We start from the raw sequence: 27,398 nt of genomic DNA, 5'->3' as shown, positions 1-27,398 counted from the left end.
TTCCCACTCATGGCAAAAGCACCAGCATGGCCTTGTAAGCTGAAGCTGTGGAGTTGCATGTGTCTGGATCTGTGCAGGATGTCACCTTCAGAACAGTGACAGGGTGTCATTTACAGCATCTTTTTACATGGCAGCTGTGCCCTGACAGGGATGGCAGCTGTGCCCTGACAGGGATGTTCAGGGCTGTTCTCCTGTCTCACACCATGGCCTCAGCCTCCACTGCTAGGACTGGGATGGGATGGGCTTGTGCAAAAGGGGAATGCTTTAGGAGATGGTGCTGGCAACTCAGCATTGTCCCATGGGAGGTATGAGCTCAGGGATTTTGATGGACCAGAAATGTCACAAGGTTATGGCTGTGGACACCGGCACTCCAGTTAAACTCTGTGTGCTTTTTTGTGTTCCTGACTCTGTGGTTTGTTTTTGCCTTTGTAGCCTGGGAGTGCCCATCGGCCATGGCAGTCCTACTTTGACCTGATCCTGGTGGATGCACGAAAACCCCTCTTCTTTGGGGAAGGCACTGTATTGCGGCAGGTGGACACGGTGAGTGGCCAGTGCAGGGCACCTCCATGGCTGCAGGGCTCCTGCACCTCTTCTGTGGCATCTCTCAGGGGCAGTGTGCAATGCAGTGTTTGGACAGGACCTACCCTAGAGGTTGTGGGCTGGAGTCTCCTGTAAGTCATTCCTGAACAACCCCATGACCTCAAGGCTTCCCTAACATACTGCAGGTGACAGTAGGAAAGCCACCTCTGGGCTGCTTGGGAACGAGACAGACAGACAGAGTGACATATCAATGGTATCAATATAGAAAAGATCCGGACCATCAGCTGTTCAGCACTAACACAACACCTCCTTCCACAGGTGACTGGGAAGCTGAAGATTGGTACTTACACTGGGCCGCTGCAGCACGGCATTGTGTACTCGGGAGGTGAGGCAGGAGCCCTTCTTGTTGTGTAGAGTGGCTCTGATGTGGCCTTCAGCCACTCCAGCTGTGAGAGGACTTGTGCCAGGCAAGGCTGTGCTTCCCAAAGTGCATTGTTTGTGCCCTCTGCACACCGCACCAGAAGCTCTCCATGCTCAGAGCTGCACAGTGCAGGGAAGAGATGGACCCGTTCCTCCTCAAATGTCCTTTTCTTCCTTGCCAGGAAGGGTCTGGGAAATGCCTGCAGGGCTTGTGGTGGAGAGGTGGCTGCACCTGGCCCAGTGCAGTGTCCCCAGCTGTACTTCAAGGTGCTGCCACCAGCGTGAACACGCTTGGAAGGTTCCACCAAGCCAGGGAAGGGCAGTGGGTGGATACAGAGCTGTCTGTGATGCCCAGGGCTCCATTTCTCTCATGTGGTGGGGGAGGCAGCATGGCCTCTGTTGCTGCCATTCCTGTAGGGTTGTGCATAGGCAAAGCTGCTCTGGGATGAACTCCCAGGCAGGTGAGCAGTGTCCAGGGCAGCCATGGTCAAGCAGCTATTTTGGCTCACTGTTCTGAGCCATGCCATTCTTCTCTCAGGCTCTTCGGACACAGTCTGTGACCTGCTGGGGGCCAAAGGGAAGGATATCTTGTACATCGGAGACCATATCTTTGGAGACATCCTGAAATCCAAGAAGCGCCAGGGCTGGCGGACCTTCCTGGTGATCCCCGAGCTGGCGCAGGAGCTGCACGTCTGGACAGACAAAAGCGGTCAGGAGCCGGGCAAGCCCCTGGCCAGGCTTTGCTCTTGCTTGTCTGATGCTGCACCCCTGAGATCGCCAGGGCTTAGGGGTGCAGGGGAGAGATCACCCTGGCTTGCCACTTCTCCTTTTGGCCCTTTTCACTGGGTCTGGATGCTGGTGGCAGGAGCTGGGGTGCCTCTCTGTGGGCTGGCCTTGGGGTCCCAGGCCTTTCCTGTGCTCTTTCTCAGGCTTTGTGTATAATCAGCCAAATGCTGCCTTGGCCATGGGAGAAGCTGCAGCTGGGTGGGGTTGAGTTGTTCCTCATCAATAACCCCAGAGCCTCCTCTCCCTCTTCACATACAGAGCTGTGGCTTCTATGTTAAAAAATACCTGACAAGACCTGGGCTATTCTCCCTGTAATGCCTGAGCCCTGACTGCTCTCCCATCTGCAGGGAGTCCCTATTCACCAGCTGCTTCCTCCTCGTTCCTCCCACTCCCTCTGCTGCTCTGCTGCCAAAGTGCTGTGTGTTTCCCATCCTCCAGTGCTTCTGCTTTTCTCCCAGGTTTGCCCTTTGGTGTGTAAATAGGGCTGAGGGTTATGCAAATTGCCCCATGGCTGGTTGGAAGGCTTTGGTGAGAGCTGCAAAGGTTCAGCCTTGAAAACAAAAGGGCCAACCAGAAACCAAGCCCAAAGTTCTGCCCATGGCACAGAATGATTGACCCCTCTCTCTGCCCAGAGGCCATGAGATGCTTCCACCGTCCCTGCTCCAGTGTCCCTCTGCTACCATGCGAAGGGAGCGGGCAGGGGACTGGATTCACTTTCAGCACTTTCCATTTCAACAGTTTAAACTTACCCTTTTTCTCTTTCTTTTCTGGATTTTCCAGCCCTTTTTGAAGAGCTGCAGAGTCTGGACATTTTCTTGGCCGAGCTGTACAAGTGAGTGTTCAAACAGTGACAACTTTCCTGCTGCCTCTCCCAGCTAACAAGCAGCAATGACAAAACCTTGGGGTTGGGTTAGCGGCACTGCTGCCGGAGCCTTGACTCAGGCCTGGGCTCTGCCCACGAGACCAACCTCCCCCTCCAGACCAGCCTCCCTCCCCCGAGCCCCATCCCACAGCATCTGGTTCTGAAAGACTTTTCACACCATGTATTTACCTTCTCGCCTGTAACTAGGCATCTGGACAGTAGCAGCAATGAACGCCCCGACATCAGCTCCATCCAGAGACGCATTAAGGTACCAATCATCAAAATCCCTTTTCATCCTTCTGGATCCCAAAGGGCTTAACAACCCAACCCCACTGCTCAGCCCTGAAATGCTTTGCTCTGCCTTTGGGTGGGCACAGCAGGCTTGGCAAAGTCACTTTGTCTCAGCTCACTGGTGTCACTGGCTCTCCTGAAAGGCAGCCTGGTCTGGAATAGGGTCCCTTTCCTCAGGCCCACAAGCAGCACTGGCTGAGGGTGCTCACTGCTGCAGCATGTGGCAGTGGCATACACAGGCTCAGAGGGGCTGTAGCCTCTGGTTCAGCCAGCCCTGGGGTGCCAGCCTAGGGCAGTGCTGGCCCTGAGCCTGCTGCCACCTTCCTTTCCGTTACCTGGGGCTCAGCTGTGCCCTGATGCCATGGGATACAAGCACAGAAAGCCTTGCTGGAGATCCTTGCAGGTCTCACATAGCCCCCAGCCCTCAGGGCGCTCTGCCTCAGTGTTGTGGCTCAGGTACTGCCTGCCTGGCCCAGGATCTCACCTGTCCTTTCCTCACAGAAAGTGACCCACGACATGGATATGTGCTACGGGATGATGGGGAGCCTGTTCCGCAGCGGCTCTCGACAGACGCTGTTTGCCAGCCAGGTGATGCGCTACGCCGACCTCTATGCAGCCTCCTTCATCAACCTCCTCTACTACCCTTTCAGCTACCTCTTCAGAGCCGCCCACGTTCTGGTGAGTTCCAGTCCCAGGGAGGTGGGCAGGGGTCCCAAAGGGGCCCACGTTTGTGTCCATGATCACTTCCACAGGCACAGCAGCACCTTGGAGGGTTTGGTGGCAGTGGACAGACTGTAGACCAAATGGTTGCATTCTGGGGTTTGCTCTCCATGTGTCTCAGGGAGGCAGCCTGGGGCTGGGACACTCCTTGTCACTTCCTCTCTCTGTTCCATGTGCAGATGCCACACGAGTCCACAGTAGAGCACACGCACGTCGACATCAATGAGAAGGAGTCGCCGATGGCCACCCGCAACCGCACCTCGGTGGATTTCAAAGATTCCGACTACAAGCGGCACCAATTGACCCGTTCCATCAGCGAGATCAAACCGCCCAACCTCTTCCCCCAGGCACCTCAGGAAATCACACATTGCCACGATGAAGATGATGATGAGGAAGAGGAAGAGGAGGAAGAGGAGGAGGAAGAGGAATAAGAAGGAAGAAGCCAAGTATTTCTGAAGATAAACCATGACTCTAGCAGTGATCAGGAATGGATTCTGTTGTTGGGGCCCGTGGGGTGATGGGTTGGGGGGTGTGATTCTTGCAAAGGCACATTTTGAAAGTATTTGGAAACTTCTAACAAATTAACACTAATTAGGAGGAGACCCTTGTTTTCAGTTTTGCCGACGGTTCAAAAAGCTGATGGATTCTGACTGGGTGGTGCATTCAGATTGGACTGCCCGCCTGTGCTGTCATGCTACTCCCATTACATTTTGGGATGCTGCATGTTTCTCCTTTTCCCATGATGTGTTTCATTGGGTTTTCATTTGAACAGTGTCCTGTGAACGGTTTTTGGCATTTGTTACATTCTCTGTGGAGACAGAAGGGACGTGCTGGGCCCTGCAGGAGACAAAATTATCCAAATCCTGCTGCCCGTTAGGTTGCTGCCCTTAACCCTCTGCTCCTGGGTTACATAATCCCCCTCCCCATGTTAGCCAGGGTGTTGCTGTGCCTTCCAGCACTCAGTTTACCTTCTGTTGGTGTTTCTCTGTGGAAGTGGTTTGACTCCTCCAGCCATCATGGATGGCAGTGAGATTCCAGCTCTTGCACATCTGCTACCATACGCATTTCACCTTGTAGCCGCTTGTTACCCTTTCCCAGTGTCTCCAGGCTCTCTCACCATTGGCATGCAGTGCATAATTTGCAGGGCATTTCTCAAACAGCTGAGCTGCACACTCTGTTCTCAACTCCTCCAGTTTCAGCAGTAAATATTAACCCAGGAGCTTGAAGCTGCTGCTTTAGCATTACATTAGTCACTCTGTGTTCCTCCTGACCTTTCTGTCCTTTCAACTTTAAGTGAAGCATCCCAAAATCAACCCCAGCCACCATCTGGAGTGAAAGGGCCTGTTGTGCCAGGGGCTGCAGGCCACATGGGCCTGCCCTAACTAGGAGACAGCACATGCCACAGGGCCAGCCCCAGGGTGGGAAGCTCCTGGCCATCCAGCAGCTGCCCTGGTCTTTGGTCTGGTGCGGAGCACGCGGAGCCTCATGGCCGGCCGTGCTGGGCAGGGCTGTGTCCCTTGCCAAGGAGGGCAACGTCTGCTGTGTGGGACCGGGGGTGTCCCAGGGATGGGCAGGTAGTCCTTGTGCCTGAAAGCCAGCCCAGGGAAGGCACAGAGCTGGCACAGAGTGGGCAGCAGTGCCCTGTGGTTTTCCTCTGAGTCACGGTGCAGCCTCCCTTACTCCAGCCTCTGCCGTTCGCTGCAAAGGGATTACAACGAGGGCCCTCTTGTAATGAATTTGACTGTTGTTTCAGTACCATAAACTCATTTAATTTTTTTCATTTTAAAGTACCTTAGTAGAATTTAAAAAAAAAGAAAAACCACAACATCAACATCTGAGCAGGAAAATGCTGCTCTAGTGGCAGTTGTTCAAGTCAATAAATGATGATGTTTCTAAGAAATGCTTAGTTGTGTGCTTTGTGGGGTGTTGCTGAGATGATGAGAGCTGGGACTGGAGTTGGTGGGAAGAGATGGGACTGCTCTGTGGGGTGCCAGCAGGGTGGGTGACGGGGGAACAGTGAGAGCATCTTTGGGAATCAGTTATGTGAATCACTGAGGAGCAGTGGCAGTGGATCTTGCTGTAAGGACACGCCTGGTCCTCACATTGCCCCAGGAGGCAATGATGAGGCACGAGGCTTCTGTCATCACCATTTGCATCAGCCAGGAAAGCATGGGGAGGGCAGAGAAACATTTTGTCTTAGACACAAAGAGTGAGGAGGGGCTTTTTCATGGTCGGAAGGGGAACATCCCTACACTGCCACTACAACACTGTCTTGCTAGGGCTGTTTCCCACAGACATTACCAAGGACCACTTCCTGCCCCTCTGTCCCTGCAAGACACATGGCCACAGTGGCAGCAGGGCACAGCACAGGCTGTGCTCACCTGGACCTGCAAACCTGCTTAAATGGACAAGAATACCCAGGGAAGGCCAGTGCTGCCACACAAGGCTGTGCCTGGCTAAGACAGGCAGCCTTGGGCACTGCTGAGCTCAACCCTCCCCTACAAACCAACTCCTCATGCCAACCACACCAGACCTGAGGAGGTTCCCCCATCAGCACCACCACAGAAGGATATTCAGTACCGGGGCCCAAAGTGCCAGACAGAAAAGCAATACTAAATGGCAACAGCTGGTGGCCAGCACTCAACACCTGACACTTAAGGCATTGCTGAAAACTCCAGAGCACTGTGTCCCTGACACCTCAGTTTTGGGGTCTGGAGAGGAGCTAACATGTACCCACAGTGAGGCTGGCTGCAGGAAGGGTTCCAGGGAGCTGTTCCCGAGCCCTTTCACCAAAGGCCATGCTGGGCTCTGCTATGTTTAAACTTTGTTTCTCCAAGTATAGCTACTTGAATTTTTTAAGCTTTAGCTCAGCAGCTGGGGGAGGCATGCGGCTGCAGAAAGGGAGGTCTGGGGAGCTCCATGCATTCCTCCTTCCCAATCGGTCACCACAAATAGCTCACTCCCAGCCCAGGGCTATTTCTGACTGAGATGGGCAGAAGAGTCTTCAAGGCTGGAGCAATGGAAAGTATTTGACCCTCACTTCATGGTGGGAAAGTGTCAGGCAAAGCCTGACAGAGGCACAGGCACTGCCTGGCCTTGTACCATCCTGTCCATCCCGTGCTGGCTCCACCATGAAGTTGTGGTAACCACGGACCAAGAGCCAGGGTGAAACTTCTTCCCCTGGCTGGCACTGGGGACACAGTCACAGCCCAAGTGTCCAGCCCACACCTCCCTCAGGCAGCTGCCCATGGCTGATCTGCACCAGCTGCCGCTTCCCAGAAGCCGCTGGCCTGGCAGCACCTGTGTCTCCATTCACTCTGCAGAGCCTCAGGGAAAGCTCCTGCTGCTCTCTGCAACCTGTGCCCCAGCCCAGGGACAGACATGCTTTGCTTTTGCCCACCAGCAGATTGTCTCCTGCAGCAAAAGCCTGGTGGAAGCAAGGTGAGCATGGGGGAACAGGCCTCAGCCCCTGTCCCGAGCTCTCACTGACCTGATTTCTGCTTTCTCCCACTTTCCTCACCACCTCCCCTGCTCTGTGGAGCCAGAGGGGGCTCACAGGGGCTGCACAAACCAAACCGTACCAGAGACAGGAACCCAAGGCTCACTGCCCTTCACCACAGCCCTCAGACATTGTGTGTTGGGCACTGCCACTTCTGACCAGGTCCCAGCCATCAGAGCTGCTCCCAGCTCCTCCTCCTTTAGCCACCTCCTCGCTCAGCACAGCAAGGCCCAGTGCACTCTGTATCAGGATATGCCTGACCATGATGGAGGGTGCAAAGCCCTCTGCCAGTCCCTGAGCAGCAGCCATTCCAACCTCTGGCCTGAAGCCCCAGCACGGCAAACGTGGATAAAGAAACTCTGTAACTGCAGAGCCACCGCTCCACCTGGCCCTGCACAAGGGGCCTTTCCCTCCAGGAGACCAGCCCTGTGGGCCACTGGCTGCAGAGCCTGGCCATGGCAGGAGGTACTCCTGGAGCCCTGGGTACAGCTTTGGGCACTGCTCCTGCCCTGCTGCCACAGTGGCCTGGACCTAGCAGCCAAAACCCATCCCACCTCCCTGAAGGGACCTGGCCTCTTATACCTTCCCTTCCAGAAGTCCTGGGCTCTCTCTCTCCTGCTCCTCCTTCCTGCTGCTCATTACCACCAGAGCCAGCCTGAAGTTGGCCTCCACATCAATTCTACTTCCATCATGCTTGTGGCATCCCCCATGCTCCACGAGCTCCCAGAGACAGGCACACACAGGGGAGCAGGAGTCCTCAAGAACCTGCCACTCTCTCATGGTGAGGGAGGTCCAGAGGGATCGGGCCATCCTGCAGCACAGAAGCAGGGACAGACGCTGCACTGGGTGCAGCAAAAATCCCCACAAGGTTTGAGCAGCTGCTGCCCATTTTGCTAACCCGGGGTCTGGCAGCTCAAGAGCTGAGCATGACAAAAGCTGGGGGCAGGGAGAGCAGCTGGGTGGAAGAGCCGTGAAGAGAAGAGGGGCTGAGGGATGGCAGAAGCACAAAATGGGCACAGGGCAGGGCTGTATGTGACACACAGGACAGGGCTGTTCCTCCACCAGTGTGAGCTGAAGTGATGTGAGCAAGGGCCTAAGCACAGGCTTGCTCTCCTGCTCAGAAATGTCTCTGTGGCTGCAGGCTCCACACAGCTCCACTGCCAAACCCCAGCATGAGGGGAGCAGGCAGCAGCACCCAAGTGCAGGGGATGGATGAACTCACTGCACCAAAGCTCTCCCGTCCTACAGAGCCACCGCCATGCCAGGCACGTCCCTCACTGGAGAGCCCCGGTGACAGCCGCGGGCAGGAACGCGCTACGGACGGACAGACAGACAGACGGCATCTGCACCCAGAGACAAACACCACCTACGGAGAGCAGGTTGTAAATAAGGGGTTTTTATTACTGAAAGAAAAACTCCCTCACTCTTGAGGGAACTTCAGAAAGTCAGCTGCTTGCCATTGCCACCAGCTTCCCAGCCAGCCCCTGACCAGCAAAGCCACCAGCACAGCCCTCCCCAGCTCGAGGACTGAGGTAAAAGTCCTCTGGTCTTGAGGCCCAGACCCACCAAAGCGAAGAGCAACACCTGCCTCTAAAGGAACAAGATCCAGCCTCTCTGCAGCTCTTGGCAGCTGAAGTGGAGAGTAAAGACTGTTAAATGTGCCAGTAGGAGAGATCTGGGTACAGGATCACAGACATCAGCCCCACCACCCACATGCCAAAATCTGTCCCTTGGAAATGAGGGGAGAAGAGCACAGAGGAGGGAAAAATGCATAAACTGGAATGTTCAACAGAAAAAAAAAATCATCATTTATCTAAAAAGAATAGAAATAAACAAAATGCTTTAAAACAAAATCACAAAATATACAAATAAATCTGGTACAAAATAAATAGGAAAGATTGGAAATCTACAACAAAATTGGAATAATTATAAAATTAATTTGTATGACAATCAGTATATGAAACGTATACACTTCATTCAGGATTTCAGTTGTGCTTATTCAGGTTTATGTACACACACGGAAATACTGTAGTCAGAACACTACAACTCTGGAAACCCGAAGTCATGTACAATATGATACAATTCTCAAAGACCACACACGATGGCAAATAAGACACAGGGAAGAGCTGGCTGGAGAGGGATCAAACAGCCATGAAAATGCACTGCAAAGGGAGAGCCACCATGCTCTGGAATGGGGGGACCAAGGCCGAGCCAGCAGCAGCCAGGGCAGGGCCCAGGGCAGCCAGGAAGGAGAAAGGTTTGGTGTGAGACCTCTGGCTGCTGAGCACCAGCTGCTCATGGCTTCCAGGAACACATCTCAAGTATTTGGGGTTTCAGATTCACTGTGTTTGGCATCCAAGCACCTGCCCAGTGATTCAGGTGTCAAGGCCGGCTCTGCTGGAGAAAAAAAAATGCCAAGAGCTCTGAGGTCCCTCAGCAGGGCCTGACCCTGAACTACTGGTAAGCCACCCTTGTGCTCAGGAGAACATGGATCAAATGAGACCATAGCACTTCTGCTGGGGTCCTGGGGGGATTCAACTCTCCAAATTCCATGTGATCTCCAAGGAAGGCAGAGTCCCTTGAGCAGCATCTCCTACCCTCAGTGTGAGAAATGAAGACAGAATGGCTGCAGCATGGCCCGTTCCTGACTGCTGCCCCTCCTTCTCGCCTTCCTGAACACTCAATTAAAGCCCAGTGAGTGAAGCAGAGGAGCAGCTGGGCTGTGAACACAGCTGTCACAGAGGCCACAGTGCTGAACCCAAGCCAGCACAATGCAGAAGGACAGAGCATTTACCCTGGGTGGAAACCTGCCAGCCCAGCCCAGCCCAGCCCAGCCCAGCCCAGCCTGCTGGACCTGAAACTTTTAAGCAGGAATGACACTAGAGCTGATCCATGCCCAGCCAGGCTGTCACTTCTGAAAAGAGAAGCTCATCAGGAACCCTCACTCTCCCACAGCGATCTTTGGGACATGCATTCCATATTGGCACTTCCAACTAAAGGCATCTCACACCTAGTAGTTTTTCACTTGTATTTGGAAGCATTTGGTTCAACAGTGATGCCCAGAGGATAAAACACCACCTTCTATAATAAAGCTCTGTGATCAGCAAACAGTTGAGAAGGGATGCTAGACTGCTACACCAAGCACTGAATGCTGGGACAAGCCCTTCTTCCCCAACAAATCCTGCTACCAACCAACTGCCACGCTGCTTTCTGGAGAAGTCAACAAAGAAATCAAATCCACTCCTGGAGCATTGGAGCCACCTACAGCCTTTGCATGTTTCAGGCTCACAACAGCTGACACAGCTCTAGCCTGGTTCCATGACAGGCCACTTGTACCGAGTCCAGCCAAACCTCTGCTTCTGCGGGAGGATCACACACCAAGCTCTTCCTTGGCCAGAAATCTGCACTGAAGGAGCAAGAGCAGCCAGGGCACCAAGCACTGCAGGATCCTAGTGATCAGCCCTGCTCGGAGGAAAACAGAGCCCAGAGGCAAAACCTGAGAGGAGACCGATGTTTTTCAGCTGGAGACAGAAGACCAGCAGCTTTGAGTACCGTATTGCCAACATAAAGAACTGCTAAAAGTCTGACCTCAAGTAACAAGAAGAAAACATCACTTTGACTGAATTCAGTGCTACCAACCTACAAAACAACTCCATCTGCCACCTGTACCATGCCACTGACTGGAGACAGCTTTCCAGCAATCCTCTCCCATCCCTGAAGCTGAGGAAAATATGCACACACCAGATGGAAAAGCTCAACTGTACCGCCTTGGACCCACAGCAACAACATCTCCTCATCTGGGTGCAGCCCTGAGACTGGCCCCAGAGGAACACAACCCAGCATGAAGCCAGGCTCCAGGACAAGAGCAAGACACCAAGCAAGATTGTTAAGGGGGCTCTGCACGAAGCCATGGATGTCCAGGTCCCCTGTGCTGCTCACGTGTGGGAGTGAGGCCAGAATCACCATAGACATCACACCAACAAGAGACCTGCAGCTGATGGACCAAACGCAGGGATGAGGACAGCTGCCCAGCCCAGCCTGTGGTGCAGAGCCTGTGCCCCCTGCTGGCTAAGTCAGATGAAGGCTGCTGTCCCATCCATGCCATGGGAAGATGCCTGATTGTGTTGGTTTAGCTCATCATTTCACTGCTGGGCCAAACCAACCCTCAGTATCCAGGAACAGGTACTTCTTTGGATCTATGTAGAGCCCCAGTGTAGAGCCAGGTGGTGGGACAGGCAGCACATCTGGGGCTTACCACACCACAGCCAGGGTTCTTGCCTTGGGACAGGGCACAACGTGGGCACAGGGACCCCTCAATGCTGGGTGGGCACCTTTGGGATGAAGCCTCAAGTCAGCATCACAAGAGGTATTCTGCAGCATCCTTCCCCATCCCCAGCCCCGGTTTTCTATTGGTAATCCAGACACTGGATAACTTGACAACTGGTACACAGATACTAGATTTAAAACCACAGATGTGTGTATTAGACATTGTATAAAATATGGTACATCTCTCATGTGGGAATGATTTCTATAGAGAACGTAATTCTGCACAAGGAAGATGCATGTTCCAAGGGGTCCTGGATATTGTGGCTGTGTTCTCCATCACGTAGGATGCTTACACAGGATGCTTGTGAGGAGGAAAGGGCTGCTCTTTGCCATTGGCACCCCCACACCCCTTGGCTGAGCTCTGCAGAGATCACAGGAAGCACCACTGCTGCCCAAGCAGCCCCTCTCACAAAACTGCCTCTTTGGTTTTCTGTGAGCTGATTTGAACCAAAGCCTGACACCACCAGTGCCAAATCTCATCCTCATCCAAGCTGGGCCCTGAAAGCTGAGAAGCAGCAATGGGTGATGTGTGTGGGCAAACTCGCCCTGCTACCCCTGAGCTTCCTCCAGATCTGAGTACAAAGGGCCATATCCTGAGACTCCTACTCTTGCCAGCTCCACCCACACAAAAAGGCACTTAAAGAAAAGAAGAAAAACAAACAAAAAAGCCCCCAGTGGTGAGGAAAGAAAAGGAAGTGAGTCCAGAAGAGAGGAGGAACAGAAAAGCAAGCACATGAATGAGTGGCGAACCCTTCTGCCAACAGGCCCAAGAACTGCACACCTTCAGCAGCCAGCCTCAGCTGCCCTCGTATAGGTCTCAACCATCATCTCATTCCTACTTAGTCTGGAGCAGGAGCTTACAGGGGCAAAAAAAAAAAAAAATTTTGAGAGGCAACTATACATGACACAGGTTTGGAGGAGAAGTAGTGAGCAGAGGGATCTGCCCTGTGGAGCTTCCTCTCCTGGTGCATCTGGATGGGGGAAGCACCTTTTCCTGCCACACCAGCCTTGGGGCCCCTGCCCACAGCCAGTCCAGACACCCTGCCAGCCTTCCTCATCCCACTGTGGGATAACCCATCCAGAGCTCCTCTAGGGCAGCAGTCTCCAGCTGCACTGGGATTTCAGGGAGTGGACAAGCTGGGAATAAAACAAGCACTTTGTAAACTCCAAAGGGTCTGAGCCTGCGGCACGGAGCGGCCGAGGCTGGTTTGCTCCCCACTGAGCCCCTCTCCTCTCAGAACTAATGTGCTTCATATGATCTCCACATCACCAGAGTCAGTCTCATTTGGAGAAAGATTCTCACTGGAAAGCAAGAACATTCCTTCACTCTTTACAAAGATTTGGCAATACACAGAATTTAAAAAAATAAATCATAGTTACAACAGATTCAGGTTCATTTCGTTTAAAGGAAATTCAACCAACAGGAGTGTAAAAGATATAATTCACAGTTGTGCATTTAAGATATTAGTGTTGAAAACCTCACTTCAAAGAACTCTTGTGCAAAATTGTATTGACAGTAGAAACCATGGCTAGATGCCCTCCCAGCCTCCCCCGGCCAACAGGCCATCATCCACCCTGCTGCCTGCACCCAGAGGCAGACGGGCAAGGGGAACAAAGGCAGCAGCAGGAGTTGACATAGGAAGATGCAGTATCCTTTCTACAAGTCAAAGCCTGGCCAAGGTCTGAGGTCAAGTCCAAGGATTCCCAAAGCCACCAGCCGGTGCCCTGTGCTGTGGTGATGGGCTGTGTGTCCTTGTGGCACTGCAGCACAGCATCCAAGTGCCCCACGAGGCAGAGGGGACAGATCTGCTCGGGCAGAGCACCCCTGCAAGGGCACGGAGTGGATGCTGTGGCATCTCCACTGCAGCCAGGAGAGCCAAGCCCTGGCATCAGCAATGCCGTCCCAGGTGCTCAGAGGGATCCTGAGCTGGGCACAGGGCTCCTCTGCTGGGATGGTTCCCACCAGGAGGGCTGGGAACCCCTGGCATTTGTTAAACAGTAAAACTGTAAATACCCTGAGAACAGGGAGACAGGATTTTTCCCCTCCAGGGAGAGGACCATGCTTTGTTCTTCAAGCTAATTAGTAGTAGCAGCTCCTAACCCCTCTGGGCCAGGTATGTATTTTCCATATGAAACGCATCTATAATCAACTATTTTTATGGAAATTAAGTGAGATTACTTCACTTTTCATTATTTGATCTATACAAATGATGAAAAACAGTCATGCAAAAAATTGCCTGAAAATTTTGGAACAGTGCAGCATGGGCAGAAGCAGGAGGTATTTGCTTTGGGATCACATGGCTTTGGTTGGAAAAATTTGCACTTTTTCTTTTTTTTTTGCCTTTTTCATTTTTTTTTTTTTTTTAAAAAGGGAAACGGACATTGAAACAAATCCTCAACCTGCCATAAGAAGCAGAAGTCAGATCCAGTGAGCAACCTCATCCTGGAGAGAGCTGCCTTGACTTGAGCCTTCCCTCCTTTGGCAGGTTTGACAAAACGGATACTGCATCTCAAGTTCACCACCGTGTCAAACACTTCCAACAAACTTTTACATTCAGCAACACTAGGTAAAAACTGGCGAGATGAGTCCCTCGCCGAGGACAAACGCTGTAACATCTGGACATTTTGCTCTGTGAGAAAGGTGCAATATTGGCAGCCCTCTGGGAAGGCACAAGGCTTAGGCCAGCCCATGCTGCTGTCAAGCCATGCGCTCTCAGCAGTGCTGGTGCACATCAGAGCAAGGGCGGGATGGAGGCTAAGGAAACACTTTTGGATGGGAAAAGTCAAAAAGCTACATGTGAGAGCAAGGCTTTGGAGGGCCTGTTTCCTCCTCACTGGGTGCACAAGTTGGATACTGTGCAATTTCTATGCCCTTGCAGCGACTTCATCCTCATGGGTGGCTCCCATCGGGATGGACAGCAAAAATTAGGGCTGCTTTGTCAAGATGGAAGAGAGAGGAGGAGGAGGGAGACAGGCAAACCCAATTGGCTCTGACACCACACACTCCAATTCCCAGGGGGAGATCCTGCAATGGAATATTGCACCTTTCCAGCCACCAGTCACACAGAGACCACGGGAACTTGCAGCGAGTGCCTTCCAGAGCCTGCGAGCAGGAGAGATGGGGCAGGCCTGCAGGCACAGAGAGCTCTGAAAGCTGCATTTGGGGCTGGGGGCTTCTTTGGATGTCCCCAAAGAGATTATCCACGTGTAAAGAAAGGGAAATGCTACATAGCCAGGGGCCATAGCAGGGTCTTGAAGCAGAGAAACCACAAAGCCTGATTTATCAATCCAGATACTGATGTTCACATTTTGTTTGAGACAGCATTGGAAGGGGAGAGGATGGGGAAGACAACTTTCTTTTTTTATTCATTTGAGGACTTTGATTTCATCTGTGGAAATCGGTGATGCACAACTGCCATAGGGTGCCTCTTGCTGGCACCCAATCAGCATCCAAGTTTTTGGGGTGGAGGAATTGGTTTCTGCTGCCCAAGGCAGGTGTTGCCCTGCACTGGTGGCAGCTGGGTGGGAGGCTCTCTGCTCTGCTACCTTGGTAATCCCTACAATGGCTGTTAAAAGGGGCAAGAGAGAAGGAAATGCACTGAATCCACTCAAAGGAATGAATGTGGCTGGGAACAGCCTGGAAATGAACCTCTCTGATTCCCTGAAGTGCAACACACTCGCGTCTGAAAAGTTTAGTCAGCTCTTGGAGAGGAGAGGATGGTTCTGGCTCCTCAGCAGTGCCCATCCTTGCACTGGCAGAGGTTTACTGTCACCTGGAGCATGTACTTTGGCTGTAATTGTAGCAGCATCTTCTGTGTTAATATTAGAGATTACAGGGGGGACAGGGACTGATGTTCTGATACTCAGCAAAGTCTGCACCATCTGCTCTGGCCAAGGTAACGGTGTACACACCACTACAGCCCAGGAGTGTTTAAAGACTTGGTGTCTCAGGGCTCACAGATTACTTCACCATGCAATTGGCAGGAACATCAATGAAAAACCACCCAGTTACTTCACTATGGAATATCACACCCGTCTTTCATTTCACGTGACTGCAGTTTTGCCAATTAATTCCTTCCCCCCAGTATCATCTTCAACATACACAGGGTTTTGGAGGTTACAAAACTGTAAGTGTAACAATGCTTTTGCCTGTTTAACAAAGAAACCTTCTGAAATTTGAAACATTATTAAATACCAAAGTAACCACTCCTTCCCTGAAAATTAACTGCAAGAATGTAATAATCCTCATCTCTTGGTCCTCCAGGTGGCTGAAGCCAGAGGTTCCTTGAAGCTTGCTCCTTCTTAGGACACAAATAACATACAAGTACCAGTTACTAACTTTTTCAACAGGGTAACAAAAAGGACCACAGAGGGGTGAGAAGAGGCCTAAGGACATTGGAGCCAATTCACAAACCATGACAGAGCCCATTTGAGGTTCATGAGGGACAGAAACAATTTAAAACTCTGCAAAATACTTTTTAAAAACATGATCTCTCTTGAAAAAATAATGGAGGAGCTTTTAAACTTCCCCATATGTGTTTGAGGAGGAAAAACCCAACAAAGATCAAAAGTACAGATAAAAAATAAACATAATTCTACTTTGCAAGAAGAATTCTCATCGTTCTCAGGGGTGGCTCACCATTCCCAAATTACGTTTGGGTCTTTAGTCTCTCTTGCTCTTTGCTCCTTTCTTCCTGTTTCTTCCTCTTCTGCTCCCAGAACGGACGCAAAAGTCTTTGGTCTCAGAACACTGGATGCAGCAGTGTTGCAAGCACACACTAACGGTGTTCACACTCGGGGAGGAGGCAGGAAGGAGCGAGGGCTGGTCCTGCTGAGGAGATGGGATGGGTGGGTTGTGGGGAGTCAGCTCCTAGATGGCTCCTTCACTGTGCATACTGTGGTTGGGCTTGTTGTGAGTCACACAGTTCTGTTCGTTCAGCAGGTTTGCTGTCTCGTCTGGCAAACCATCGTGCAGCTCCGTAAGAGTCAGTTCGATTTTAGTGTTTTCACTGTCCGAGGACTGAGGTGTTTTGTCCATCCGAGATGCCATCAGGGCATTTTGGTACTGCTGTCTTGAGATCTGCTCCAAGAACAGGGAAGAAACAAAAGAAGTCAGTCACACTTCTATGCCTCCTGTGGAGCACACTGAGACGATAAAGCTTCCTCCCTTTCCAGATCACCACACTTCAACACCTCTTTACCTGTTTCCATAAAACATCCCTGCGCTTTGCAAGCCTAGAGCACCCCAGCTCAACACCCACAGCATGGTGACATTTCCAGGGAGGGTGGAAGAACAGTGCTGTGCAATCACCATGCTGTTCAAAGGCAGGGATTTATTCCTATGCAGAGATTTTTAAATCAGACCTCCATTTCCCTCCAACCATGCACACCTTTAGGACCAGAACCAGAGATCAGTGAAGCCTTTCTCCCAACTTCACTGAGCTCCTGGTGAGGCTCTAAGTGTCCCTATAGAGCTAAGCCAGCTCTATAGGTACAAGTATAGAGTACAAGCATTCCTGCTCTTGTCTAGGCCAGCAAACACAGCAGGAGCTACAGCCTTATACATAAGGACATTTGAGTCTAGGAAACACTGGGATGCCCACAGAGATGAGAACAAATTAGCAACCCATGAAGTTTTCCACTGGTCTCTGCAAGAGCTGTCTGCACTCAGCAGAGCAGCGATGACAAGAGCTGGCCTAGAGCACAGAGTGACACTGCCCACGGTGCCCCAGGGACAGGGAAGCCCATAGCCTCCAAACATCTGCACATGGTGGTGGAGGGCAGAATTCCTCCTGGAGCCACAAGCAACCAGCCCTGTGAACTCCTCCAGGCCAACCTTCTCAGCCAGGACAGGCAGCAGGATGCATGTGCACTGGCAGCCCCATGACCCCACAGCAGTGGGTGATCTTGGCAGGCAGGAAGGTGGAAGAGATGAAATGACTTCTAGAAAACTGTACATTTCAGTAGCAACACAAGAAAGGGACTGGAAATGGACAGAATCAGATGGACCAGGTCACAATTCCAAAAGCAAAATCCAAACATGCATGAGCAGGTCACAATCCCGGTTTTACAAGGTAGTAATTGAATGAATGACCATGTGGCACAGTGAAAACACTAATGTTGAGTACTCTGACCTATGTGTAAAGCAGAGTGATGCAAGAAGAGGTGTGCAAGTCTGTCTGCAGAGATACCAAGACAGTTTAACATTCATTAGCCTTGGTATGAACACAATGAGATTTGGAAGGACTTCACATAAACCAGCATAGGGTGAGCAGCTGCTCTGTACAGCAGATCAGCCATTGAAATCTGTAGTGAGAATCAATTGCCCAGTGATAAACATCGACTGATGTAATCCTTGAAGGATTGAACCATTGACCAGTACACTTGCATCTCAAAGTTTTGACAGCAAGACTTTACTCTCCTTTTAAAATTTGGCTACAGAATACTCAGTTTAGCATTCTAGTATGTCTACCCTATTCCACATCCTTAACATTGAATTAACTAACAGAAGTTCACAAATCACTTGAGTTGCATACAAACAAACTGTGAACATGCACTTAATTTAAGAAAAGCATCAATGTCAACTTCTGGCCATGGGACATCAGCTTCCCTGGACTCCCAGCTGGGCTGGAATTGCTGCCAGCATTAGCTGTTCCTCAGCTCAGCTAGATTTCCTCTCCCACAGGACTCGCACACATTTCAGCGTGGGATGATCCATGCTGGGGGACAGAGCTGTATTTCATGCAGCAACTCACTGGTAGTATGAGACATGAGCCTAATACATGTGAAGTTAAGATAAAGAGAAATGTCCAAGACTTCTCCAAGCAGAATAAGGATGGCAAGTCGGAAAGTAAGATCAAGAACCCCAAACTGAAACCAAAATCAGAAGTGAATAAAAACTGCAACCAACAGTAAATGTCTCATCCTTTAGAAAAGGACAGTCTGATAATGAAGGGTCTCCATTTCAGATGGGTCCAAAAGCTTCATGAGGACAGGTCTGACTAAAAGCAGAGAGGTTATTTTTATAATATTTCCTCAAAGGACCTAAAATCCAGAAAATTATGTGACCAGCCTACTTACAAGTCCAAATGAGAAGAACAATGAAGACAAATCAGTGGACAGCAGATATTGGAAAAAAAGTAGCTTAAAGTAACTTTAAACAGCTGCTTTCATAATGCTATTTACTCACAGAAGAATTTAGAGGGAATTCCCTTCCCCAGGCTCTCCATCCTACCAGCCAAGCCCGACTTTCCAGCGGGGTCTTTCTAGCTGTTTTCCTACCTTGACAAACTGAATGTCTGTGAGGGCTTTCACTGAGTAGTCTGGAACATACACTTGGAGGAAGGAGGCGTTCAGCTGGTTGTTGCTGCTCCCCAACGTCGGGGTCACGGCGTCGATGCGATCGCTCCGGTTTAAAGAGTCTGAGTGATTCAAGCCACAGGGCCGAGGTGGGGACTTGTTTTCAGCTAAGAGCAAGAGCAAGAGATTTCTTAAATCAAGTAGAAAGCTTTTAAAGACACCAGTTTCAAAGGGACATAGTAAATTGTGATGTAGCATGAATAAACTGCAAATGCTTAATCCATTCATAAGTAGATATGTGGCTAAACAACCAAATTATCCTGAAAAATGGTACATTTTCAGTCCAGAGCTGGTAGTCAGCATCACTGAGTATGCCCTAAACAAACCTGTACATGTTTATGCTGCAACTGACATGTCCTGAGAACACAGTGCCTCAGCTGATGAGCAGAAACTACCACAGAAAGGTAACTTCCCAAGGCTCCCTTACAGGAGCTCTTGATAATCCGACCATGCTTAATATATATATTTTCTTAATCATTGTTACTTTAATCCACAGTCAGTCCCAACTGAACCTTATCCCCTTTTATTTCACCTGATACCTACATATGCCTTGTTCCCTCAGCTAGAGCAGACATTTTTAGTAGGAGTAACAGAGTCCTCAGTGGATCAGAGTGCAGTGCACACGACAATTACGTCAACATTTCCTCTCAGTGCTTGAGGTGGCAAAACCTCAATGAAGGAAAGCAAACTCCATGCCAGCCAGTGACACAGATAAAACAGTCCACACTACAGAGAAAAATCTGTGTCCAGAAAAGGAGAACATGACAGACATCATTTTCCACCACTGGCCTTTAAGTCCTGCAGGGTTGCACTTGAAGACCTTGCAGCTGTCCCCTGTGAATGTGACTGGACACAGTCTGTCCAAAGCAAACGTGCTGCTGGGATACCACAGACATTCTGCATCTGAGGCTTCCACCCACACGGTGACCCAGAAGACAGGAGGGCACAAATACATCCTAAGAGAGACTCCCTCCTGCAGAAGGGCTGCTCCCAGGGCACACACACAGTACATACTGATCAAAGAACTATCTTTGGGACCAGAAAATTATTGAATCTTAATGCATTTAAAACTCATTCAGCCAGCCCAAACTCAAACTTGATGTAAACTATGCTACTCACACTACATGATCCCCATTCTCATGTTGAAAGATCATTTTCATATAATCTTAAGATATAAAGTCTCTTTGAGCAAATCAACTAAAATGCCCTTAACAAGCTTTTAAAATCCTTTTTGAAGACTTATCTACATATAATTTTATTTCTTAAAAAGACCTAAAAAGTCCCTTAAATTTAACCCTACCTCTGCCACCTAATCACTAGAAATATAATAAATATCTCCTTGTTCAAATGACACAGCCCGTTCCATGTCTCTGAATCCAGCCTTTCCTATACCTAACACTTTAGAATGCAGAATTGCCCTGACTCTTATTCCCACTTAAAATCCTTCTGATGTTGTCTTTCTTGGCCATTTTAAAAAGGGGAACAAAAAAATACAGGTTCTGACAGCTTGATAATTTCCCCACCACTTCTGCACCATGGAATTAGTGCAGGTCCCTATGGCAACACCAAGTGCAGGCTTAGGGGAAAGCACTCAGAGCCTTGCAAGGTTTTCTTTTGTGCCAACTTGCCAACTTGAAAACCACAGCAGGCTGCAGTAACTGCTGCCAGGAGCCAAAACTCTACCTGCACACAGGGCTTGATGCTGAAATTACCACTCAGAACAAGGAACTGTGAAGGCTGGATGAATTTGGCCTCTTTCTCACCTGTACACACAAAATATGGCTGTGTGTGACAAAAACAGCCTCGCTGCTGCTTGGGATAAAGGCTTCCATCTGGAACAACTTTACTCTAGTGTGACTTGCATCTGCCTTTTCTTTCCACCAGGGATATTACAGTACATTACTAATAAAAAACAAAGGATATAGAGCAACATGGCAAAGCATTATAAGAAAAAAAAGGGAGAGGTGAGACAAAAGGACACAACAAAAAGGTATGATTTCTAAAAATGTGAGGGAAACAATGTGATTTCTGGATCGCATTCGGTTCAGAGAGAGAGAAGATAATGAAGAGGAAAGGGCACAGAAAGAACAGATGACAAACACCAGGCAGATCCATGTTAGATCTTCTCTACCCAGGTTTTCCCACACTCCTCACCTTTCTGTACAGAGGATAAAGAGCACAAGCCACAAGATGGACATCAGTACAAGTGTGTTATGAATTTGTGTTTAAACAACAGGATTATTTTCATAAGCACCCCACAAAAGGTCTGAGTTTCATCAAAACTGGTACCACGTTGCCACAGTGACCAGGCTTACACTATCAGTTCCTTACAAAGGAGATTCTTCCCACTATTATGTTCCCCTGTTTATTTTTTATAAATTTTTTTATTTAACTGGGAGAAAAGCTAAGAAAGTATGCTTGGTCTTTTTACTGGAAACAACCTGTGCAAATTATATATTTATTTGTAGAATGGAAAAGGAAAAATAAAAGTAAAAAAAGAAGATCTGGCAAACAAAAGAACTAAGCGAAGAAAGATAATCAAAGTTTCCAAGCTTAAAGGAGAGACATCAGGTACTTCCATCAAAGAAAGATTAAATTTCTCCCCCTTCTTTGGTGTTTTGCAGCAGGAAAGTAACAGGGCATGAAAAAAATCCCCTGCAAGGCAACAACCTGTAGTTTGTTCAGAATGTGCGTGAAGATAATTTAGGGACCAATGATGAAATACATTTTCTTAAGCTAAAAAAAGAGGATGAAATGCAGGAAGCAGATGGTGGAAGTGTATAAAATGCATGATATGTATTAATGTTTAAGAGAAGCTTCACTTAAATATGCATATCATTATCTTGTTTGCTTTTAGTTCTGGGGAAAGATTGAAAAAAAAAGGAAAAACTTCAAAAGGAAGACGTATGCTCACTGTGGCCCAAAAGACTTTAGGATTCTGCTTTCCTACAGATTTTCTTGATGGGTTTCCATTTTTCCCAACCATTCCATGCATGCAGTGTCTGCTAAGCTCAGTTCTTAATGCTTCTCAATTTACAATCTCTCAACCACATCTCAGAGCTCTTTTTGGCCCAGTTTGTTCCCTTGCTAGTCTCTGGTCTCCAAAGGAATTTCTGTGCCAGTCAGCTTGGTGACACAGCAAGGAAATCACAACCAGAACCAGAAACCAGAAAGTCCTCCCACAACCTTCTTGTGCATTCCATTGCAAATCCATCCACTCAGCAGATCCCTGTGCTGGTCCCTGGCATTAACCTCCCTGAGAGAAAGCTCAAAGCTTTCCAGGAATTGAAATGGCCAGACTGTATACAAACCATAGAATTCACCCATATGAGAATATAAAATACTTTCATTAAATAAGTTTTCCTTTTATGGCAGTTCAGCAGCATACATTCTCCTCTGTCAAATGCATTTTCTTCAGAATTTTTTATGCCTCAGCTTGGGGGAGAATACATTCTTCTAAAAAATCTCCCCTCCTAATTTTCCACCAGCATCCATATGAGAAAAAAGAACAAGCACACATTACCATGCACATTTTCTTAAAAGTGTTTTTAGTTCTTCCCTTTTGATGACTGACCAGTTCCCATAAACAAAAGTTCAGGATACCTACCTGTGAGGCACAACTCTGTGCTGGACTTCTCCCTAATGAGCAAAGGGGTCAGACAAATACAGACTGCAGCTGACTTTTTATGGCATCAGGGCAGTCACAAGAATGGTGAAAATAGAAGCATGCAGATTTACCTGGAGAACCTGCTGCTAACAACTCTGTTCTGCTGACAACAAAGGTACGAGACAGGGACAAGGGAACTAGAAGAGGGAGAGAAAAAGGATGAGATCACGGCCAGAAAGGCGGCAGCTGTCCACACTCGACAGGGGAAGGAGCCAGCTGACAAACTGACCAACTAAAACCACAAATGCAAATCAACTGTGAAAAAGCAAAGGGTTAAAACAAAAGCAAAACCAAAAAACGCAATCAAATTTAGAAATAAACCAAAAAACAAGACCAAGGAATTGGAACGAAGTGAATAATTTTCACTTGCTATTTTAAATGACTATCCAGCACCAAACAGTCCATCAAGGTACACTCATGTTTTGAAATAGTTCAAAAGGAGCAGTGGTGCCCACTCCAGCCTGGAAGGCAAGAATTAAAACAAGGCAGAAAACATTCAGGGGTGCTCCTCCTTATAGGAGTCAAATAATAAAAATAAAACCAAAAGATAGTTCATAGTTCTTCAAGTTTCCAGTAAAATGTAACGTAAGGATGTGATTCTTGAAGTTCATCCCTGTTGGGATGGGTACTGTACTGCTCACCATTACTGCAAATCCCTCCCCAGCTGCAGTTAAAGAAAAAAAGCTTCACTCTTTTCTTAGTTTTCTGTTTGTTTGTTTATTTTCTGTTATTTTGTTTGTGGAGTTATTTTGGTTTTTTGTTGTTTGCTTTTAGTGTTTTACTCCAACGTTAGTGGCTTCATCTTCCAGGTGAGGACAGCAAGCATGTGTAATTTATTTAGGACCTACAGAAGAGAAGGATCTTTCATTCCACAATAACTTGTACTTTCCCTGAACTTTCCTGTCTATGCAGAGCAACAGGAACTTATTTTTATGAGCTGATCTCAACAGAAATCTCAGGATGCCACAAGACATCATGTAACAAATTCCCTGAACCTGGAGGCAAAGGCAACAAGATGAGGGATTTGCTACAGGTAAAAAAAAAAAAAAAAAAAAGAACAAAGCCAACCAGTTGAAGGTCATTTCAAGATTGGCTGAGATTACTTTACAATAGTGCATATTCCTAAGTGCCACATGGTGGAATTAAAGACAGATTTCAGGGCATATAAAGAGGAGACCATTTCACCTGATAGGACTTGGGGCAACTGGAATGATTGTGGGGAGGATTAGGAACATAAAAAAAACAACCCAAAACCCAACAACACATGAAAACATTCAAACTGAACAACACTGGCAAAACAGAGATGCCACAGGTGATTTCCAAGTGTAAGCCGGGTAGAAGTGACCATGCCTGACCACCCAGGCTCCATGCCTGGCCCTATTGCAAAAGCTGAGGGTATGATGCAGTTGTACATGTCTCACAATTCCTCATGAACATGGCTGCTATTACTGAGATAACATCCACCCAGTGTTCTGCATGCTTTAAAATCTCTCAAATCTCAAAAAGTATAAGCTACTGATGAAATTAAAGTGCACATAATTAAGGAATTATTCTTGTTTGTAAAGGTGAGCTCACAGAGGTCCAGAGAACTCCTGCTGAATGTAGAGTCTAACAAGGTTACACTCATAACTCACAAAAGCATTTTCATTCCACCACAATTGGACAGTGTACATACACACAGTACACACATGTAAAGGAGCACTCCAGAGTGTACAATTAAAACAAGCTGCCTCTCAAGTGGAATGTAAACCCTGCTGTGACAGGACACAATTTCAGCATGAGAAACATCTCTCCCTGGAGCTGAACAGGTGGCTCTATGTCAGCAGAAGGCCAACACCAGCTCCAGTGCCCCAGCTCACCCAGCAGGGCTGCACAATTCCAGCTGAGGGCAAGACCTACGTGGTGACACCGCTGGCAATAAAATACATCACCAAATGCTGAAATGTAGCTGAAATACATGGTGAGAATACGAGAATTCCCCAGCCTGTGCCAGTGAGGTGCTGACTTGTGTGGCTACCACTTGTGTGCTGGTAGGTGGCTCACACTCACCCTCAGACACCACCTCTTCCCCCTCACTGATTTCTCAGGTACATTTCCACACAAGCTGACAGGAGCAATTGCTTTTCTGGCACTGCTCCATCCTTTCTCTCCAGACAGCTTTAGGCACGAGACTGGTAAAGAGAACCATCCCCAAGCTAACCAGGTGGTTGCTCCTCACACCACTAGATGTCCCTCTGCCACCAATTATTTATTCCTGTTAATTCATTCCCTGTCACCCTGCCACGAGCAAAAAGACAAAGCTTTCCACCAGTACCAGCACATCCCTTGCTAAAGTCAACACTCACATCCTGTGGGATCTGGCAAACCACTGGCAGCTGCTGGGTCCTGGAGTCAGTGCCAGTGTCACCACTGGCCAGTCCCCCCAGGGACACTGAGGCAGGTTGTGCTGGCAAGGAGGTGCCAACCCCATCAGCCCCACTGACACAGCAGGGCAGGACTGTGCAGGAGCTCAGACTGTTTCAAAAGCAGAAGATAAGAGCACATACCTGGTGATGCTGTGAGGGCCATCACCCCATAGTAGGAAAAAGCACCAGCTTCAAACTTCATCCCCTCTTTCCCAGCCTCCACTTCCACTTTCCCCTGTTAAGGAAAAGGAGAGAGAGCTGCAATTAAAAGGGACCATGGGTCTCAAGGCACAAGATCAGACCTGAGCCCTGAAAGATAGTTTTGCCTGACACCCCTAAGCAGTGTCATGGTCCCTGCAGTTTGTAACAGTGCACAGACCCTGAAGGGCAACAGGCATTTGTGCCCTGAGCTACCCTGGTCTTTGATGCCTTGAGGCCAGCAGAAGTCTCTGCAGAGGAGCAGGATCAGGATCACCACCCAGCTTTGGTAGGTACTATTGCTCTGCTCCAAGTTGCCAGGCTGTTTTCCTTTACTGCAAAGTGAAAAAATACTCCCCCAGTAGCACAAGCTTAAACATAGCACAATCATCTGGGATCTTGAAGTACCTAGACATTTTGGGGCACAGCTCACATCCACACAGAACTCCCTCTAAGACAAACACAGGAAGGGAGATAATGTGTGAGGAGGCTGGCTGCCTACACTGATGAGATTCCCACAGAAATAAAGCCCTTATTGCTGAAGGAGCAGCCTTGGGGCTACTTTGGTCTTGATTTCTAGCAGTTTTACAGATTTCAGCACCCTTAAAAGATCCTGCTCTTTTGTAAAGTGTTGCCTACAAAAGCTGTACAAAACTACACTACCATGCAAGTACACCTGTTTCTGATTTGGGCTCAACCAAATGTATAACATTATGTCCTACAAAGGACTCCAGAACAGAACCCACCACATCAAACAGCTGTAAAACATCCCAGTCACTCTGGTATACAAGTAGCCAAAAATAATTGTCTTTCACTGGGGCCTGTTTTTCACATCCATCCATCCTTACTGCACTGAGACTCACAAAACACCACTGCAGACAGAAGAGATCTCATCCAGCTTTCAGGTTGAACTATACAAAATTTGGAATTTCAGGCAAACAACATAATTACCAACAATGCCTTTCTTCTGGCTAAGCTGGGAAGGGGAGATAGACTGTGCATCCCAGGTGCACTAAGGAAGACTGAACATCATCTGAACACAACTGGGTGAAAATGAGGCCAAAAAGTAGAATTTATTTCTAAGTGTTTATTTCATTAAGCCCACTTAAAATAAATAATCATGCCTTTAAAGTTACAGTACTGAACAAGGGCAGAGAAAGGTGATAATGATCTCAACCTGCATGAGCCCCAATACCAAGTCAGTTTATCTAACTGTCCCAGATGAGAAAAACCACAAAATCTGCCTAGCAGGAAAAGAATGCCCTCACAAATCCACTTTCCTGCTATCACAAGCAACAGCTTCATATAAATCCCTTTTAAAACCAATTTGACTCTATGAAACAAAAGTAGCTTATTTCTTCATTATAAGCCTTCCAAAAGGTACAATTTTGTCACCCAGGCAAAGACTGGGTACACGCAAGAAGAATATACCTTTAATTGTTTACTGGCATGCATTTACTGTGAAGGCAGTCTTGGTCCCTCAGTGTGAAAGAATAAGTCCAAGTCATTTAAATAACAAAAGCAGAGTATTTATCCCCTCTTGATCCTGGCAGAACCAACCTTGTTGCCATTTTTGTAGTATGTAATTGCTGCAACACTCATTTTTCCAAATGCATTATAGACCTGGCATGTTGTGTTTGCTAAATATTTATTGATTGCAAAATAGCACAGGAAGAACTGATTGTTCTTTTGTATTCCCATGTCCTCCATTTACATCTTTGCAGCATTACATCAGGAGGATTATCTTGCCTTTGCAATATTTCAGATTGTAACAATTCAGCATGTAAGAAAGAGGAGTTAAAGAGCTACCAGTGGCTCCTCAAACTCTTGAAAAAGATTTTTTTTAATATCAGAATTATGTTGCATCCACAATATAATATCCCAGTGCTCTCACAGCTATTTATCACAGACTGTTTAAACTTGTGCACTCCCCATTTCTATCTTAAAGGCCATGTTAGGATTTCAAGCCCTGTGTTAAAATTTCAGCTACAATGCCTGTGCTTTTACAACCAAAACTGATTTTCAGTTGTGCAGGACAGAGAAGAACCTTTCCAGCAAAATCTCTCTGAAAGGAGTATTCCTGTTTAAATGGTGGTAGATAGAAACTAAATTTCTGTGTAAAGCTTTACCTAAGCCATTCAAGCATTCCTGACTGGTAACAAAACCTGGGAGATGCCAGCACTGGAAGCAATCCTGTACATAACACACAGAAAACAGTGCTCCCACAACATCCAGGGCTCCAATCTTAAAGCTACACAAGTGCAGGGATCTCAGGACAGGGTAAAGGTGTGGATGGGAGGGTTCCCAGGGTCTGCATTCTGCTGG

At 48.4% G+C, this 27,398-nt stretch overlaps 2 protein-coding genes across 6 annotated transcripts in view; one reads left to right on the top strand and one right to left on the bottom strand.

The window, feature by feature from the left end:
* The window catches only part of NT5C2 (5'-nucleotidase, cytosolic II), a 59,997-nt gene extending 54,478 nt beyond the window's left edge, over nt 1-5,519 (top strand). For all 4 annotated transcript variants that reach the window (XM_071446185.1, XM_071446186.1, XM_071446188.1 and 1 more), the window contains 7 exons: nt 433-540; nt 859-925; nt 1,499-1,669; nt 2,527-2,578; nt 2,816-2,876; nt 3,401-3,577; nt 3,799-5,519. In XM_071446185.1, coding sequence (XP_071302286.1) covers nt 433-540; nt 859-925; nt 1,499-1,669; nt 2,527-2,578; nt 2,816-2,876; nt 3,401-3,577; nt 3,799-4,050 — 888 coding nt within the window. In that variant the 3' untranslated portion in view covers nt 4,051-5,519. The remainder of the gene's footprint in view (nt 1-432; nt 541-858; nt 926-1,498; nt 1,670-2,526; nt 2,579-2,815; nt 2,877-3,400; nt 3,578-3,798) is intronic.
* Nucleotides 5,520-13,786: 8,267 nt separating this feature from the next.
* Nucleotides 13,787-27,398, bottom strand: part of CNNM2 (cyclin and CBS domain divalent metal cation transport mediator 2) — a 110,300-nt gene continuing 96,688 nt past the window's right edge. Inside the window, exons 5-8 of one of the 2 annotated variants that reach the window (XM_071446182.1) lie at nt 25,017-25,110; nt 22,542-22,607; nt 18,726-18,910; nt 13,787-16,524 (exon numbers count right to left, since the gene is read on the bottom strand). In XM_071446182.1, the coding sequence (XP_071302283.1) occupies nt 16,315-16,524; nt 18,726-18,910; nt 22,542-22,607; nt 25,017-25,110 (555 nt within the window). In that variant the 3' untranslated portion in view covers nt 13,787-16,314. The remainder of the gene's footprint in view (nt 16,525-18,725; nt 18,911-22,541; nt 22,608-25,016; nt 25,111-27,398) is intronic. The other variant, XM_071446184.1, reaches the window with a different exon arrangement.

This window comes from Agelaius tricolor, unplaced genomic scaffold (assembly GCF_023055355.1).
Source record: "Agelaius tricolor isolate 1412-34295 unplaced genomic scaffold, bAgeTri1.0.p SCAF_22, whole genome shotgun sequence".
Classification (NCBI taxonomy): Eukaryota; Metazoa; Chordata; class Aves; order Passeriformes; family Icteridae; genus Agelaius; species Agelaius tricolor.
The sequence above is the reverse complement of the archived record's forward strand: the minus strand, read 5'-3'. Positions and strand labels throughout refer to the sequence as shown.